This window comes from Nannobrachium achirus (assembly GCF_963921795.1).
Source record: "Nannobrachium achirus genome assembly, chromosome: 14".
In the NCBI taxonomy this organism is placed as follows: domain Eukaryota; kingdom Metazoa; phylum Chordata; class Actinopteri; order Myctophiformes; family Myctophidae; genus Nannobrachium; species Nannobrachium achirus.
The window spans coordinates 41,768,092-41,786,675 of record NC_137821.1 but is presented as its reverse complement, the minus strand read 5'-3'; the positions used below and the strand labels follow the sequence as shown (position 1 = coordinate 41,786,675).

Below are 18,584 nucleotides of genomic sequence, written 5' to 3'. Positions count from 1 at the left end.
GAAATGGCTATTTCCACTATTTTTGACCTTTTAAAAGGAATATAATTATGAACATTTTTCAACATGGAAACGATTATGAAAAATAATCACAATTATGTAAAAGAAATCACGATTAGACGATTATGTAATAATTGTGACAGCCCTAATCATCATGAATGCATTGTAAAGAATATTGTGAGTATGAGTATGTATTGTTTTATTTGTGAATTAGCATGGTTATTTTCTGTATCACAGTGTATGACTGTTTTCTCTGTAACTGTTATTAAATCTATGATACAGTTGCCTCGTAAAGCATTCAACCACCAGAGTATTGTAGGATTCAGTCAGGGAACTGTACCTGGGTTGGGTTATTTAGGTACTGTAGGTTTATGGCACTCCTGACCAAAGTCTATGCACACACACATCCATAAAAGCTCATCTAAAACCAAAACTATTGTAAAAGCTCATCTAAAACCAAAACTATTGTAAAGTCATAACCATTAATATCACCCTGAGTGGATGATTTTGATGTGCACTTATGATGCCTTGTGGCTAACTGTGAGCCATCTGTTACAAAGACAGTAAAATCTTCAGTGTTAATACATCCCTTTGTATCTCTGAGTGTACAAATGTCACCAAGTGGACCCCAAGTTAAAACCGGGAAAGCATGTGTCATTTTAGACTTTAGCTGTATACATAGCAACATAGGTTTTTCAGAAAACTATTAGAATTTAGAACAGTGGTTCTCAAAAATAGCAGATACTGCATACAAGCTGGGTGCGGGTTTCCATTCCAAAACCAGGTTAGCATTCACCAGTATGGGCCCCTATCTGTTGATACTGTGTGGAGGACTGACGTACCAAATTTGGACCCTGATTTTTTGCGGTTAGGGGACACAGTATGGTCTAATGTTAGGTTATCTTCTATAAATCCAGACCATCAACAAATTCATTTAAATGTACATTGAACTTATTTTACTCCCCGCCGATTATGTACTATGAGGATCTTGAATAATCCCAACTGCACTCTCTGTACCTTCCTTCATATGGTTTGGGAATGCCCAAATGTGTCCTCATTTTGGAATATGGTTGCCTCAAAGCTTTCAGCAATTTTTCAGTCAATATCACATCTTCTCCTTTATTTTTATTAAATGACGTCTCACAGTTGCGTCTAAACAATATACGCAAGCGCATCTTCTTTGCTGGATTAACAGCAGCTAAGAAGATGGTTGCTACGCGGTGGAAACCTCCTCATAGCTTAACATTTCACCAGTGGGCTCTAAAGTAACCTTTTTAGATATAGTATATAGCAAGATTACACGCAGTCAACAGCAAGATTACACAGAGCGAATGAGGACAACATTATTATATGGTCGGGCGTTGCAGATAAGCTCAAGGATATGATTCAAGAATTCTCTACATAGTGGTAACAGCCTGGCACAGGCTTATTGGCACAGGCATGCACTATTTTAAATTCCGTGTTGGTCCGGGGAAAGGGGGTGGGTGTTTTTTTTTTCTTCTCTTGTCTTGTTCTTGTTGTTTGAGTTGTTGTAGGTTGTTTGTACATTTATCTTGTGATTTTATTTTTTTCTTATTTTATTAATAATACAGTATATTGGTGTAACTCTTCTACGTCTAACATTCATGCTTTGAATAAAATAAAAAAGTTGATAAAAAAAAACTGCGTCGGCAGGAGGGCCGATGTGTAACCATACAATCTCAGATCGAGTCACTTTGTGCCGTGCTGCTATTTTAGATTTTAGCCAGCCAAATACAGCCAAAAAGATTAAAAACCACTGATTTAGAGGGCACCCAGAAGGTCTACTAGACACCCTGCAGAAACCCTCACAGACCTGGACTACGCTGATGACACCTGCCTGCCATCTGACCACGTAAAGCAGGCACAGGAGCTCTTGACCAGAGTGGAGTTAGAGTCTGCTAAAGTTGGCCTCAGGCTAAATGCAAAGAACACCGAGGTCATAACCTATAACATCCCAGAAGAACCTCCGCCCCTAACAACAACAGAAGGTAATGCGCTAAAGGAGGTCAGTGACTTTAAATACCTATTAGCACATGGTTCGGCTCCACAGAAAAGGACCTTCAAAGTGAGGAAATGACTTGCTTGGAGAGCTCTTAACGGCATGACCAGTGTGTGGAAATCCAACCTCCCCCGACACATCAAGATGAGGTTCTTCTCTGCGACCGTGGTGTCTGTTCTCCTCTACGGCTCTTAAATACTGGACACTAACGCAAGCCCTACAGAAGTCCCTGGACGTGTGCTGACACCAGAATGTTATGTGTGGTACTGAACATCAACCAGGACGAGAACATTACCAACAAGCCTCTGTACGGGGCACTACCACGTGTATCAGAGAAGATAGCAGTCAGGAGAATGAGACTAGCCGGCCACTGCCACTGCCACCGACACCAAGAACTCCCAGCCAAAAAGCTTGTACTGTGGGAACCAACACACGGGCATCGATCTAGAGCAGGGGTTCCCAAACTTTTTTGGCTCAGGGCACCCCTATAAATATTATTTTCACTCCCAACATCTTATATTTATCCCATATTTTAGTAATTATGTTGCAAGGAAAACGTTGAGATAATAGCCATTTTGATTAGAACTGACTCAAGTGTCCAAATGAATTCCAAATATTATCAAATTATCTCACGGCACCCCTGGACTGCCATCACGGCACCCCAGGGTGCCCCGTCACCCACTTTGAAAACCCCTGATCTAGAGGATGTCCCCTACCTATATGTGGACGTACTTAATTAAGATAGATGCTGGGGCAGAAAGCACAAATGAGCTGGCCAGATGTGTGGAGAGCAGACATGACTGGAGACACCGATGGAGGGCTGGTCTAGGGACAACGTAGAGAGATTTGTAGAATCGGCCTTACAGTAAGTAACCAGTGTTAGTGCATCTTAATTAGACTTGTCTGGAGAGACAGTGTTGAACTCTGTGCAGCCTTGGATCTCGTTTCCAAGCACGTTTCATAAAACATCTTTCAGCGAGCTGCGGCGCAGAGCGAGAGATGCATGAAGCTATAAAAAGAACAATTCCATACCTCGATCTCACACACACACACAAACAGTCGCAGGCAAACTATGGCATGTGTGCGCAAACACGCGCAAGGATTGTGTTTTACCCTCCCTCATACATGTTCTCAAAGGAGCATAAACACAATTACATGCATTGCATACAGTAACTTCAAAAGGCAAGGTAAAATGCACTCTCTCACTCTCACACATACAAGAGATTTTTGGGAGGGCAGAAATGTGCGTGGTTTCCATGGTGGTAAATATTACAGCTGCTATGTTGGGGGGGAGCAGAGATGCATTGTGGGAGATGGGGGATTCTAAGAGTGCAGACTGGGAGACGTGTCTGACTTCGCAAACATGCACAGCTCTCACTCCATTACTCACACGCTCTCTTTCTCTCTCTTTGGCTCTCTGACACACACACACACACACACACACACTTTCTTGCGTTTTTCTCTCGCTCTCGCACACAGAGTGTAACTAACAGTAGGAGCCAACAGCCTGCTGTCACGCTAATGATCATGACGAGGGACCTTTTAAGGCATCCTGACGTGCCTTTCTGCTCTATTACCACAGAGGGACCAGTGAGCCAGAAGCCACGATCCTCCAGAAGAAGAGAAAAACAAAAAAATTAAAAATATACAGAACTGGTTAATGGCACCATGCTATCTTCAGATATGAGCTTTTATGCTGTGTTTTAATATGGTCATGCTTGTTTTTATATCATTAATTCATTTAGTTTTAGGATTTATTTATTTAGATTAAAAATTCTTGCTCTATGTATTTATAAAATTATTATTGCTTCTTTTAGGAAAAAAATATTTATATTTGTTTTATTCTGATGCTGCCTGCAGAAGTTAACAGAGTGACAAATAAAGCAATCTTGAATCTTTCTTTCAGGACGGCCGTGTTCGGATCTTACGAGAAAGTCTCCCATCATCACACCCAGGCATGTGCACGGCATGCAGACATCAAAGGGGTCTTGAGCCCCTGCCCTTTTATCTGTCTGTAAAAAGTGCCCTCTCCAGACCATGAATGCAGTTTTTCCTATGGTAAAAGAAATGCAAACGCACTCTTTCCATGCCATGCCTTAAAGCAGCATTCAAGAGAATTGCGTTGTCCAAACTCTCCTGAACTTGAATGCAGCATCTTATGTTGAAAGAATAACCCTCCCTGTGTAGAAATCCATGCCGTATGCCACATCTCCGGTGTCAATTTACTTCAGTGTGGTATCAAGCACTTGAAAATAGCCGACCTCCAAGCTCACAATGCATCACGCTGTGACGCGTTGTGAGCTTGGAGGTCTGCTATTTTCGATATTTTCACCAAAAGGCCCTTTCAGAAATTTCAGCCCCTGCCTCTCTAACATTCTCTGCAAGTCCCTGCACGCCACGGTGTGGTATAAACGCAGGAGTGAGGACGGAGATGGGGGAAGAGAGGAGCAGAGACAAACGGAGAGGAAGATTCTCTAGGGAGCATTGTGTGCTGAGGCAGGCGACTTTTGCATGAATCCTAGTCTTCCGTTCTGAAGAGCACATGTGAAAAATCCTGACACTAACACCTCCCAGTGCGCTCTGTAGGCGCTGGGGAAACTCCTCCAGCCTGCTGTGGAATACGGGATTTAGGCTGTAAGTGGAGCAGGCCTGTGTGTACGCATACAGCTCTCTTAGACACCTGTAAATGGGTTGGACGGGACATGGGATAATATGAAAATTTCATGTCACGATTATTGTGACCAAAGAAATCACAATTTACGATATCGTGATAATCAAAATATCCCCTGGGGCGGAGCGTTTGCCAAAAAATAGCAGATCTACAAGCTCACAATGCGTCGCAGTAGATCGGCTATTTTTTATGACGGGGAAATTACTGATGCCTCAATTCTGACTGCCACATTGTCAAGAAAAAGTGTATCTAAGATCCCTCTACTGTACATCTTCAGTGGGACTAAAAAATGATGGATGGGTGCAATATGTCATCAGACATTTTACTTCAATAGAAGATATCTCTAAAACTACTGGCTGCATTGCCAAGGGATTAGCTGTAAGCCATTTGCTGCATGCATAACAATGCGTGAAGCTTGCAGACCCAATTAAGCTCTCCCGATGATGGCCCCTATAGATTTTGGTGACCCAATGGCATTTCTGGCTGGGTATAATGAGCAACACGGCCTCTTGGGGCTGCTAGAGTGGCTTTTAACCTCTGGTAGGGCTTTTCTAGGGCGATATAGAATGGCTCCAAGAACTGGTATTAAATGCTTCCATGGCATTTCCATTTGCACATGGTTTGGCTTTAAAACACTTTAACCCTTGGCCAGACTAGTCGGTACGGTGGCAGGCCAAACCTTCAGCTGTAGGTAATATATAACCAATTACTGATTTTAGGCCCAGTAGTGGTCAAGGCATATTTTAAATTTGTTTACAATTGTTCGTTTATTTTACCCCATTGCTCTCCACCACACATTGCCATTATCCACAACTTGTGACAGCAAGGCAGAAATGTGTTTACTGTTTAGCAGCAGCTAAAATGTTAACCTAATTCTGATATCTTTTGACCAAACTCTAATCAGATGTTGCAGTTTAGTTCGATAATTCACTCGATCCGATCGCCCGACACATTTTGCAGAGGTATGCATATAGTGTGCATTTCTATTGTCACATTATCTAGTTCAATCACAAAGCCTGCTCTAACATGGAACCCGCAAAGCAGGAGGAAGAGAGGTACACCTCCTAGAGCCACCTGGAGGCGATTATTATGTCCGTAGGAGATGACCTTGTCGGGCCGCAGCTTGTGATTGGCTGAACCGGAGGGAGGGAGCGCTCCGCTGTGTTCACTTGACCGCGCGGGGGTGCCGAAAGTCGGAAGGGGGGAGATTTCCGATTCTGTCCCTATTGGGACGTAATTCAGACGGCGCTGAATCGGCTCAAGCGGACTTCGCAACGCTGGACTGTGGACATGCGACTCGCTTTAGCTCACTCAGCCGTGCCTCCGTTGTCTCCAACAAGCGCTCCTTTGCAAGATATCTCCTACAGAAACAATAATATCCACCTGGAGAAGAAGGACAGAGCAGGAGAGGGAAGGTGCAAGGGCTGTCATGGCAACAACCGGAGCGGAGGTCACAAGACCGCTGGAGGCGAGGATGGAGGGGTTTCATCAATGACCTCCAGTATGTTCCTCTGGGACTTTAAAGGCCTAAGCTAAGCAAGATAGTGTGTATGTGGCTGAGACTCACTCTCTCTCTCTGTCTCTCATGTATTATATCGTCACTGTCTGGCAGAAACCTTGTATCTTCAATTTAAAGGCCGTTGCACAAAAGTAGTGAAAACAGCCGATCTACAAGCACACAACGCCTTGTGTGCTTGTAGATCGGCTGTTTTCACTAGTTTAAATCCTTTTTAAAATGATAAAACACAAAACAAACGGTTTTGGACATAAAGGTTTCCACCCGACAACAATGACATAGTATATTGTCACATGCACAGTGCACACACAGGACTCTTTCCTTTGTCAACCAAAAGATAAATAAATAAAAAGAAAATAAACAGTTGGCATGGATGGCTGCCTTTCAGCAATTCAATTTTGAGGACCACGATGGACACAAGCCCTCTGGGCTTTTTTTGTGATATCCTTTTATAAACGGAACAAAACGGCAGCCGCGCGTGCACTTAGATATCAGAGTTTCAGCCTGAAGAAGGTCACACGACTTGCATTAAATTCCGATGTCTGATGTTTTGTTCTGTTATATACCGTTTTTACTCAGCTCCTGAACCTCATCTTTTCAAGTTTCATACTGTTCCATTTTGTGTTGTCCTTTTTAGCATTGCTTAATTGCGTTATTGTACTTGCTGTACCCAAGGATCCACAGGAGTGGAAAAAGCAGCACACCAAAATGAAGATGCAAGACAGGCTCAAATGCAGTGTTCCATTTTATTCTGAACGCTAACGCGTTTCGGCACAAAGCCTTCCTCAGAGCAGGTTAAAGTCTCTCTCTTCTCCTCGTGTACTTGCTGTACTGTTTGCAATTTTTGAATAAAGTATTCAATCAATCAATCACTCAGTCAGTCAATTCAGCAGGGGGGGGGGCTGTGTAAATCTAATCCTCCATACAGATCTACAAGCTCACAACGCGTCACATCGCGGCGAATTGTGAGCTTGTAGATCTGCTATTTTCAAACATCTTGTATTTTGACTTTAAGTACTTTAAGTTGATGCCAATACTTTCTTACATTTCTTACTTGTACATTTTGAATTCCGGACTTTTACTTGTAACGTATTTCTACATTGCAGTATTGATTCTTTTACTTAATAAAAAATCTGTACTTTTTGCACCACTGCTAATTGTCTGGTCGTCAACTCTGTGTCCTGTCATTAATCCCCCCATTTGGGTGGATGTGTAAAGTATCAAACTCAGTCAGCGGTTCCTCTAATCCTAATCCCCTGCTACTCTTTGATGAGGTGACATATTTAATACTCATTTTGTATACGTTCATTGTTGTTGTTTTTAAAATCACTCCACTTCTATGCAGTGGTGGAATAGGTACTCAAATGTTTTACTTAAAAAAAAGCAGCTTACCACCTTTTTCCGTGCCGCTCCCCGTAGCGGGGCGTGTCAACAGCATTTTAAGTTTAAGTATCAGTGCCACAATGTAGAAACAACATGATTGTGAGCTTGTAGATCTGCCATTTTCAAATAGCCAAAGTATATAGAGGGTTGCATGGTTAATGTACGATCTAGAGTTTTCAAAGTAAAGGAGTAAAAAGTTCAATATTTGCCACTGATATGTAGGCCTGTCCTCGAAAAATCGACGAATCGACGCGTCGTTTTAAGCCCCGGAATCGACGCCAATTGTTTGAGTCGAGCCGTCAAAAATATATATATTTTTTATCACACCAGTATACTGTGGTGCGGTATGAGAGCGCTGGACTGTGACTGTCATGTAATTCTTATTGAGTCCATACTTCCTACTACTTGTAAACTAGACTTAAAAATAAAATCAGTTCACGTGACTTGAAAGTTGCATAGATCATATAACAGGGAGCTCTTATTTTGAAGTAACCGCTTGGAGAGGAAATGCGTCGACGAGTTGTTATTCTACTTGAGAGCTGGCCAAAGAAGCAGCAGAGCCAGCGCGATGCGCTTTCACTTTCACTGCCGTGGGTGTGTGGTGGTTGGACTCAGGCTGAGGAATAGCGACGGGCGAACTGTTTTCTTTTTATTATCTCGCACCAGATTGGCAACATAGCTCTTTTGATACAGCAGCGGTGCTCTGAGAAAATACAACTTGTGGAAATAATACACGACATGCTGTCAAAGAGATGCATTATTCTCTCCTCCGTTGTTCTACTCTGCTCCACAATTCACAATTACGCACGGCAAATTACGCACGGCTGGACGCAATCTTATCGTCATTAATGTCCAGTGTCCACCGCTATCATGTCTCAATATGCACGGTAGTTCATGGATCTAATTCACTTTAAAGGCTTAAAAACATATTGCTGTTTTATTGTATTACGTTGACGTGGTTTAAAAGCTTAAAGCACCACTTTTTTTTCCTTTTTTTTACATAAACGATTCGTCGACGCGTCGGATTAACCCCCGCGACTCGAATCGACTTGATAAATCCTGCGTCGAGGACAGCCCTACTGATATGTAGATTTTCATTGTGCAAATTGACTGAACTTCAGTGAAAGCACAACTCTAAACTCACCGTGGGGCGCATCCAGCGAACGCCTTGGGTCTTGGAGGACCGCGGGCCCAGCTCGTTGAAGCCCAGCGACGAGGGGGAGGTGGGGAACAGGGGGTCCTCGAAGAGGGCGCGGCCCTGGAGGCTCCGGCCCCTCAGGGACTCGTAGTCCTGGCCCAGGAACTTGACCGCGTTGTGGTTCTGGCCCAGACCCTCGTTGTCGCGGTCCCACTGGCTCCTCAGCTTGGCGGCCATGCCCGTGGCGTAAATCGGCTCCATCTTTGGCTTTGAGGACGTGTTACTGTAACGGAAGGTCACTGTCGCTCCCCTGGGAGCCAATCAAGGTGGAGATCCACAGGAAGACGGCGATCGTAATATATCCAACAACAACAGCCTTCTGTAACGTGTGTGGGAGATGGTTTGTGTGTGTGAGGGGGAGGGGGTGGTGCGGGTGGGTTAAGGTAAAGCACTGTGGGAGGCTGGAGATGGCAATGGCTTCCCCAGTGAGGTGCAATCATAAATCAGAATGGGACATCCACGGCCAATTAGAAGTGGTCAAATATTGATGAGGCTCTTAGCTGATGTAGCCGAAAGCAGTGGAAGCAGTCACAATGATGGGAAGGGGACAGAAAGGACCGGTGTCTCAGAATGAGGACATGGTACAAACTACAGAGAGAGACAGATGTCTTCTTCACGGCAGAGGCAGATCTTCCGGCCACGGTATAGTGATAAGCATCAATCGTGGTTTAGTGTTGATTTCTTGATTCCTCGTCTGGCCCTTTCCGTTCACACCCTGTACAAGACGACGACAACAGAACAAGAAAAGATTTTAGAAACACAGAATAACTCAGGGTGATAAAAACATATTCGCTGTCTGATCATTCTTCAGTGAGAAACAGAACAGACATGAGTTAGTGTGCAGTGCTTAGTCTCCCCAACCCATGCTTAACTTTTTGCAGTTTTTAATCTAGCACTTTTGTCTTGATTGTTGTAGTTTTTTCTTTCGAAAGTTGGTTCCTTCCTTTCCTTATGTAAAGCAACTTTGGGTACTTAGACAAGTGTTATATAACTCTTAAGGCCCGTTCACATTGAGCCGATCCCGGGGCCGAGGACCCCCGACCAGATTTCGGGAGGACCCCCCGGGAAAATCGTTTGGTCGGCCCCGGAATCGGTCTTGGGCTTGAACAGTACCCCGACACGATCGGATTATGTTAATTAGCTTTTTTATGACCTCGGGACTCGTCGGGAGCACTCACGATAATATCCAAAAAGCTTGATATTGTCGGGTCATCGGGTAGGAATCCTTTACAATTATTGTCGTCTGAATGAGCTCACGGGATTGCATCAGATTATATGAAGCCAGCTCCTCCCTTTTTAGGCTGCGCAGAGTGTAGGCTATTCTGTCACAGCCTACACTTTTATTATTATTATTAGCCTACTTACTTTTTACTTTAGCCTACTCTCTCCCTTGTTGTAATCACTTGTTCAAAAACGTTATAGCCTATAGCTTTCTTTCTTCTTTTTTCTTCTTCTGCGCAGTCATTTGGCAACAAGGCAGTGTCTTTTTTTTTTGCTGCGCAGATTTGGCTAGGGCAGTCCTCAAAGAGGACCGCCAGTCCTTGGGGAGTTCCAGGGGGTCCCCAGCTAAATGATATTGAGGAACCTAGGCCTGTCCCTATTCTATATGCTTGGATGTTGGTGGGACAGTAAAAAAAAAAAAGCGAGAGGTTAAACTTTTTTTTTCGGCGACTGCACGCCCACAACGGCGAGGTTTGGACATTCATAATTGCTATTAGCTGATTAAGCTCATGTCTGTTTAATGTCTGGCTGGTTGCCGTTAAAATGCTGGTTGATGCTTTTTAGGAGTGGACACTGGTCAATCAATGATATTGGAGATGCGACACTCTCAGCCGTGTCTTGCTGGATGCGCATCACATCTCGCGTCTCGCTTGCCAAAAACATAACTGAATATATAATTATAATATCTATAAAGTGAGCAGCGGCCAGTGTGCGCACAGTAGCCTACCTAGAAGACTACCAACCTACCTTTGTTTTTATAATGTTTTGTCATGATGGCGCAGTTATCACTTGTGTGCAAAGGACGATGACCTACACGAAAGAAGAATGTAACACCAACTTCTACCAATTAATCCATTGCTGTGACAGACAGACAGGGTGAGACAGCCAACGTGCTTCCTTGTAGACTACATAATCCACTGGGTCCAGCTTGGTTCAGATCAATCATATCAACATAACAGTAATAACACCAACCAAAGTCAGAATAAAAAGAGTCCACGAATAGGCCTGCACACTCGCTCATAATGTCCTCCTCCTCCGGCTGCCAGCAGCGTCAGTTCTGCAAATGCTAAGGTATGGTAACATGGCTGTTGTCTTGCACGTGTGAAGGCAAGCATGCGATACACTAGTCATGTTGCCAATACCTACTTTTTAGCAACAAGCACAAGCATGATGAATTCATTTTAAGAAGTACATTTTATTATTTTCTCCTGTAATCAAGGTACGTTATACCATACCCATGTGCGCCTCTGTAGTCTAATTTGCGCAGTGATGGAAAAAGTATACTCCCATTCTTTACTTAAGTAAAAGTATCAATACTGCATTATTAGCTACAAATATGGCACAGACAGAGAGAGAGAGAGAGAGAGACTCTTTGTTATAGACTATAGCGAATATATTTGTTTAATTTCGCTGTTTTAATATTTAATTAGGTAATAAAATGGATTTTGGAGCATAGCGAGTCAGAACACCGCAGCTGCAGGACTTCTGCGCTAATTGGGTCGTTGGCTCGTTGACTTTGCTGGCATGCGGTAGGCCTAATTGATTATTTTGGAGAAAGATTCCCTTTAGTATAAATAATAGTCCTTTTGGTTACCATTTGGTCTCCATCATTAAGCTGGGGATCACCTGGAACACCCTCATTGTCAAAACATTAAACAAATGGCAATTAAACTGACGTGAAGAGAGAGAGAGAAAAACACTCTTGATTTTATCCCTCTTGAGGGGGCGGAATCTTCATCTAGTCACGTCTCTCATGGCACCACCCCCCCCGAGATCGTGGGTGGCTAGAATCGCGAGACGTCGGTCTCATTTGTAATGGTCTGAGATATTTCACTTGGCACAGCGGGATATACCGGGCCCGGTCTTAAGACAGAGGATCGCTGTCGTTTGAAATGAACACCGATAAACCCCGGGCACGAGATCTGATCTGACCCAACATCGGCCTCTCATCTGTGAGGCCCTTTAGCTATTAATATTACTAGCTAAGGATGTTCAACCGACACCATTGAGAACATAAAGCCAACACGCAGGTCAATTGCAGTAACAAATCTTAGTGTTCATTTCACCTAGTCAAAACCGTGTCCCTGACCAAGACACTTAACACCCTAACAGCTCCGCCCGTGCGCTCATCATTTGAGTCATCTGAACAACAGCCCTCAGTTGGATGAAACAGTAAAAGCAATTTCCCCCTCCCCAATGGGGACCAGATGATTCTCAACTCTTATGTACAAATGGACCCTTACAAAGTTAAACAAACACTCGGGGTGTTGTACTGCAGTGGTTCCCAAACGTTTGAGCTCAAGACCCAAAAGAGAAATTAGACGTTTGCCCGGGACCCAAACTAGTGAAAACAGCAGATCTACAAGCTCACAATGCAGCGTGAAGCGGATAGATCTGCTATTTTCACTACTTCTTCAACATTGTTTTTATTTATGGAAATGATTTGATTTTATACTTTTAATTGATGAAAAGTTGTGATTTATTGTTTAAACAGACTGTTAGGGAACCCCCTGTTCCCTAACGGTCAATTTAAACAACAAATCACAACTTTCCTGCAGCACAGACTAAACCGACTACATTCCATTGTCTCCACTGTCCACCCATAGAGTACACACATTAGCGGTAGCTAAAAGGTGAAGTGAATGATCCCCTCCCTCTGCCCGCTATTTGTTTCCAGTCATCCATGGACGTGTGCCAGCGACGCATAGCACAGAGATTACTCACGCCACACAGATCCTTGTTACATTGTTACTACAGAGAGCGAGTGCAGCCCTGCCACTGTAAACTGCAGACTGTTTGGAGAGTTCTATTTGGGATTGTACTGTGTGTATTGTAGAAACCAGCGAAACCGAAATACTGCTCACTGAGATGGCTATATGAGACCAGGAGGAAGTGTTGATAGTACAGTTGGCAAGGAAAGACATGCTCTCCCTCTCTATCTCTCTCTGAGTGCCAGTGTACGTCTGCATGTGTGGTTTGTGTATGTCTGTTTTTGCATATTATTTGTAAACTGCAAAGTTTGGCTGGCTTTGAAGCACCAATTCACCCTTTGTTAGCCTTCTGGTTGGTCCCTAACTGACCAACCAGCAGGCTCTATCTGCCCTGTCCCACCCTGGTTCCACCTTTTTTACGTTGAATTTGCTAAAACATAATTTCTGGAGAAATAAAAACATTTAAAAGCATTCTGAGTCACTATACTGCCACTGAGCAGATGATTTTACTGAAACAAAGTTTGGAATTAGAATTGAACACACAGAATAACCATAGGAAGCAACTGAATTCAAATGGTAGTGGAAGGAGTGTCCCACGAGTGTCCCACCAAGACACAGTAACCAATGGGTGTGAAGAAGGGCGGGATAACGGGCGGGACTTGACAAAGGGTGAATTCACCCTTTGTCAAGTTCCGCCGTTGTCCCGCCCCTCTTCGCACCCATTGGTTGTGTGTCTTGGTGGGACAAAAGTCCTTTCTCTCCATCCACTACCACCGAAATGCAGTTGCTTCTTATTGTTATTCTGCGTATTCAATTCTCTTTTTAAACTTGGTTTCAGTAAAAAGGAGCCTCTCAGGTGCAGTATAGTGACTAGCCGGCCGTGTTTTTACCAAAAATTATGTTTTAGCAAATTGAACATAAAAAAGGCGGAACAAGGCAGAAAGAGCCTGCTGGTTGGTCAGTCAGGGACCAATCAGACGGCTGATAAAGGGTGAATTCACACCATGATGCATAGCTGTGTGGCCAGTCATTTGGAAAGGGCGTGTGCCTGCCTGTGTGACCGTGTGCATGTGTGTGTGTGTGTGTGGTCCCTGTGTGAACATTGATGCACAGAAACACAAAGCCAAGAATAAGTTCTTAATTTAGTTTGTCACTCTTGTCTCTTGCCGTCGTCTTTTTTCATGGCTCAGTGTCTCTCTCTCTCTCTCTCTCTCTCTCTCTCGCTCTCTCTAATCCACACAAAAGACAGACACAAACAAGCAGCTTTATTTTTAACCTCGCCTTGCTTTTTCCTTTCTATTGTGTCATCATCTGCTTCTGACGTTTATCTTCTCATGTCTCCTTCTGTCTTCCTCTGCTCGGCTCCACATGATGTTACCAGCTCAATTATAACCAGACCACGCTGTCCCATGATGTTACCAGCTCAATTAGGGGGGGGGGGGGGGGGGGGGGGATTAAAAATGTACTTCAGTAGAAGTACAAAAGTATGGCATCAAAATGTACTTAAAAGTAACAAAAGTAAAAGTACTCATTATGCAGAATGTCCCATTTCAAGTTTTCAAACGTATACAAATCTTTTGAAAATAGATCTACAAGCTCTTAAGATTCTGGTCATTGTGAGCTTGTAGATCTTCAAATGGCCAAGGTGTATAGGGCTTAAGTGGTTACATTTGTAATAATAATAAAAATCAAAAAAGTAACTAGTAACTATGGTTTTCAAATAATTGTGGTAAGAGTAAAAGTACAATATTTGCCTCTGAGATGTAGTGGAGCAGAAGTAAAAGTACTGAAAATTGGAATTACTCCAGTAAAGTAAAAGTACCTCAAGATTACCTCAAGTAATAGTACTTAGTTACTTTACAACACTGCCCTGCCCAGAGGCTGAAGAATGCTCCTAGACAGACCATGACAATGTACTCGCTCCACACCAATGATTTGCAACGAAGCGACTTGCAACCACCAGAATCCTAAAGTGGCACTGACCTGCAACATATGCACATTATAGCAATGGTTTCGTTGCATTGCAAATCATTGGTGTGGACTGGGCTAATGAGCGTAAGAATGTAACCAAATGGACCACAGGTCCACTCTCTGAGTCACAAATTGACCCATTATCGCTGTGCATTTTACCAACGCACACTTCTAACAGAGTCAGGCGTTACAATAATAACAGATGTGTAACAGTATGTACTTACTGTATGTTGTAATAACTGGATAATGTTCGCCATTGTTTTCTTAGCATCATATAATTGCTTGTGTAGAACTAGAATCTGCAACAGTGTATGCAGTTTTATATGGCATGCTTGCTGGTGCTATTAACTATTTAATACTACTAACATTATCACCACCACTACCACTACTGCTACTGTTGGGTGTTGCTACTTAGCTTGCATAATAACAACAGCAATAATAATAATAATAATGATGATGACCATTAGGCTATCTATAACACTAAAATTAAATGTATGTTCAACGACAGCTGAACCGACCTGTAGCACAATTTGGGGGAAGTAGACCCAACCCCACTATGTCAACCCATAGAATGTATCTAACTCTGTAGGCCTATTAGTTACACCCAACAGCACTACGTCAACCCATATAATGTATCCAAGATCTCTAGCCTATGTATTTATCTGAACAATAGTCTGAATACTGCATCACGCTGCCATTACATTACAACCAAAGTGCCTAGTTCTTGTCCTCAGTCAGAGGTGTGCTGTGTGTGGATTTTATCATTTGAATGTACTGTACGAGCATTTGTAAAATGTATCTACCTACGTTGCTAGACCGTCCTTTACATTCTATGTCTATTGAGTGTACAATTGTATATTGCATATAGTATATACAGTACTTGATAGCTTAGAGTAAATAGTAAATAATTTAGATGATTGTGTACGGTTGTCATTTAGTGTAACGCACCAACCTCACAGAGACAGATTCCTCATGTGCACAAACATACCTGTCAATAAAGCTCATTCAGATTCATGTATACTGTATAGTACTGCAACTCACAACACAACACAACACATCCACAGTAAGTCAGGATGAACCCCTAACCTCCCTGTGATTTAAGACTCTCATCCAAGCATGTTGGAGCAGACTGAAGACTCAGCTGTTGTTGGCGTGGAGCGCTGGGGCCGGCGCGAGCACAATCTGACTATATGAATATTTCATAATGCTCACATGTGAAATATGCTTCCATGTCCCCCCAGCTTACCGCAGGTAGTGAGAAGAATAATGAGAAGTGACAGGCTGCAGACTACACGCCCAGACACAAAGTCAGAAATCCTCTGCTAGACTGCGTATAGATACACACTACAGAGATGAAGATAAAAACTGGTTGAGGAATTGGAAACGGACAGTCTTTTTCATGTCCAGATGAACACTGGCTGATATAGAAGGTATGCAAGTGACATCATTGTACCCAGAAGTTATGTGGGAACGCCTACTGAGTGGCAAAAACAGAGTGATGAGGAGTCAGTAGGAGTGAGAAGGAGTCAGGAGAAGTTTCCCAACGAGCGCTTGAGTGTCATAAGATGGCTTGAGTGGCGCAGAGTGGCATGATGCATACCCTCCATAGTAGGGGTGGGCGATATGGAAAAATACAATATCATTATATTTTCCCAAGCTGTATCACGATACACGATTTTATCACGATTCTTTTTCACGTTGGTTTTGATGGTTAGTTATTTTTCAATTTACTTGACAAAAACTAGACTCTCTGGGTTCCTTTTGGGAGGTCTAAATTAAACTTTACAAGTATGTAACTCTGACAGTATACAAATGAAACCAAATGGACCCTTACGGGTCCATTTGGTTTCATTTGTATGCTGTCAGAGTTAAGTGGAGACCTTGACATTTTAAAGTTTGAGAACTACTGATTTAGACCAAAATGCAGGTTCAAATTTAATTCTGCAATGAATCTCTGTATTAACGATTAAACAGGATTTTTTTTACAAGGCCTCCTCAATTGTATCACGATATATACGATATCTCTGAAAAGGCATATCGTGGAGACAAGGTATCGTCTCCAGCGATAATTATCACCGTATCGCCCACCCCTATTCCATAGACCTTTGAGGTTCCAGTAGAGTTTTGTCTATGTACTCTACTGCAGTACTGTCAACCAACTGGTTCATGGCTAGTGGGGCAGGCCAATTCAGGTTCTCCTAAACTCTGCAAGGACTTTGGGCCGTGTTCTACTGGACAAACTGTAGACAAGATGCAATGCCGCGGTGCATCCATCCACAAGTGTGCAACAGTACCAGGTGTCAACATGTGGTGTTGACACCGTCACTGACCATGGAAACTGCTATGTAGCCATGGACAACTTCACTAAGGGGCCATTTCCACCAGCAAAGAACCGATTCGGATTCTTTCTCCCATCTATGGGATGGCAACTTTCTTGGAACCTTGGTTCGTTCTTCTTGCGAAACAACTTTTACGGTTCGGAACCAACTTGGTTCTCGGTGGAAAAGCTCACCTCTGGTTCATCTCATAGGCGGGAGAAAGAACCCGAACCGGTTCTTTGCCGGTGGAAAAGGCCCCTAAGTGGCCAGAAGAGCCTGAACCCTGAGGCATAGGCGGACCCAGACCAGCATAGCGTCGTAGGCCACTGAGAAAGAGGTTGCAAGTTGTTCTGCTGGTTTGGTGTGCCTGAGGAGCTCCACGGTGTCAGGGGGTGCAACTTTGAGGCCCAGGTGTTCCTTCCTGGATGTCTGGAAGGTGATTGTGAATGACTACAGTAACTATCACAGCTAGTGTGCAGTGAGCCGAGTTAATTTCATCAAGCGATGTAGGCCATATCTAGGCCAGATGTAGGCCACGCTTCAGATTGGTTTACTTTTAACACGTTTTTTTTCCATTCGGTTTTTGACTGGACAAAGCCAGATGTTGGAGCTATAGCTCTTGTTCCTGGAGCACCGCTCAAAAATACGAGGACTACGCCTCTGAATGCCAAGGAGCAACAGGCAGGTAGACCAAGCACAGCTGAGCTCACCATTCTCTCTGATAGGACCTCCACTTGTCTCCACTTGCCTCTGGTCCTGTGGTCATGACTCATCATACCAAACTGCATACAGGTCAGGAGTCAACAGTATATACTTGCACTCCAGTGGCTCTAGACTATTATGTTTGTTAGAGAGCTATTGGAATCTACCTACTGGGAGAAATACAACAATGTGCGAACACAGAAGCAAGATTTGTGAACTATTGCGAAAAAGGCGTCTAGAGAATGGAATACAACCACCCTAAGGTCTACAAACCACTGAATGGCATCCAGACCTACTGCACATACAGTAGGCCTATAAACATAAGCTGCTACCTTTAAACACGTTTTAAAACGGGAGGCTTGTTTCTCTTCCTTCATCTGTATGCTATTGACATTGTATTGAGAAAAAAGAAATGCTGATATTTGTTCGAAAAAGCTTCATACCCTATATACATAACGATAAAATGTGACAGCTCTGTTTACACAATGCTGTACCCCCTCCAACTGTATATATGTTCCCCATTTTCAACTGTTTTTATTATGTTTTGAAACTTGCTTTGGCAATGTAAACGTATGTTTTCTCATGCCAATAAAGCTCCTTTGAATTGAATTGAAATTGAATCCAGTGGAACTTGTGTCATGGGCCAGCATTTCTTATCTTGAGCCGGACCAAAGGGACCATTTCACACAACCGTGGGAGAGACTGTAAACTAAAGACACTCGCCTAGGGTGCACCAGGAATTCACGGGGCCAATGATTCCCGATGTACTTCACTCTCACTCCTTTCTCAGGGGGTGTTCGAAGGATGCTTATGTCTTTCAGCACCTCCAGTACTTTGTGTTGGGTGTGTGGGTCTCTGGGGACCGTTAGACCAGCG

General features: G+C 43.4%; 1 protein-coding gene across 1 annotated transcript in view; it reads right to left on the bottom strand.

The window, feature by feature from the left end:
* capn1 (calpain 1) overlaps window positions 1-18,584 on the bottom strand; it is a 57,282-nt gene that overhangs the window by 36,958 nt on the left and 1,740 nt on the right. The window contains exon 2 of the mRNA XM_080741884.1: window positions 8,732-9,500. Coding sequence (XP_080598010.1) covers window positions 8,732-8,986 — 255 coding nt within the window. The 5' untranslated portion in view covers window positions 8,987-9,500. The remainder of the gene's footprint in view (window positions 1-8,731; window positions 9,501-18,584) is intronic.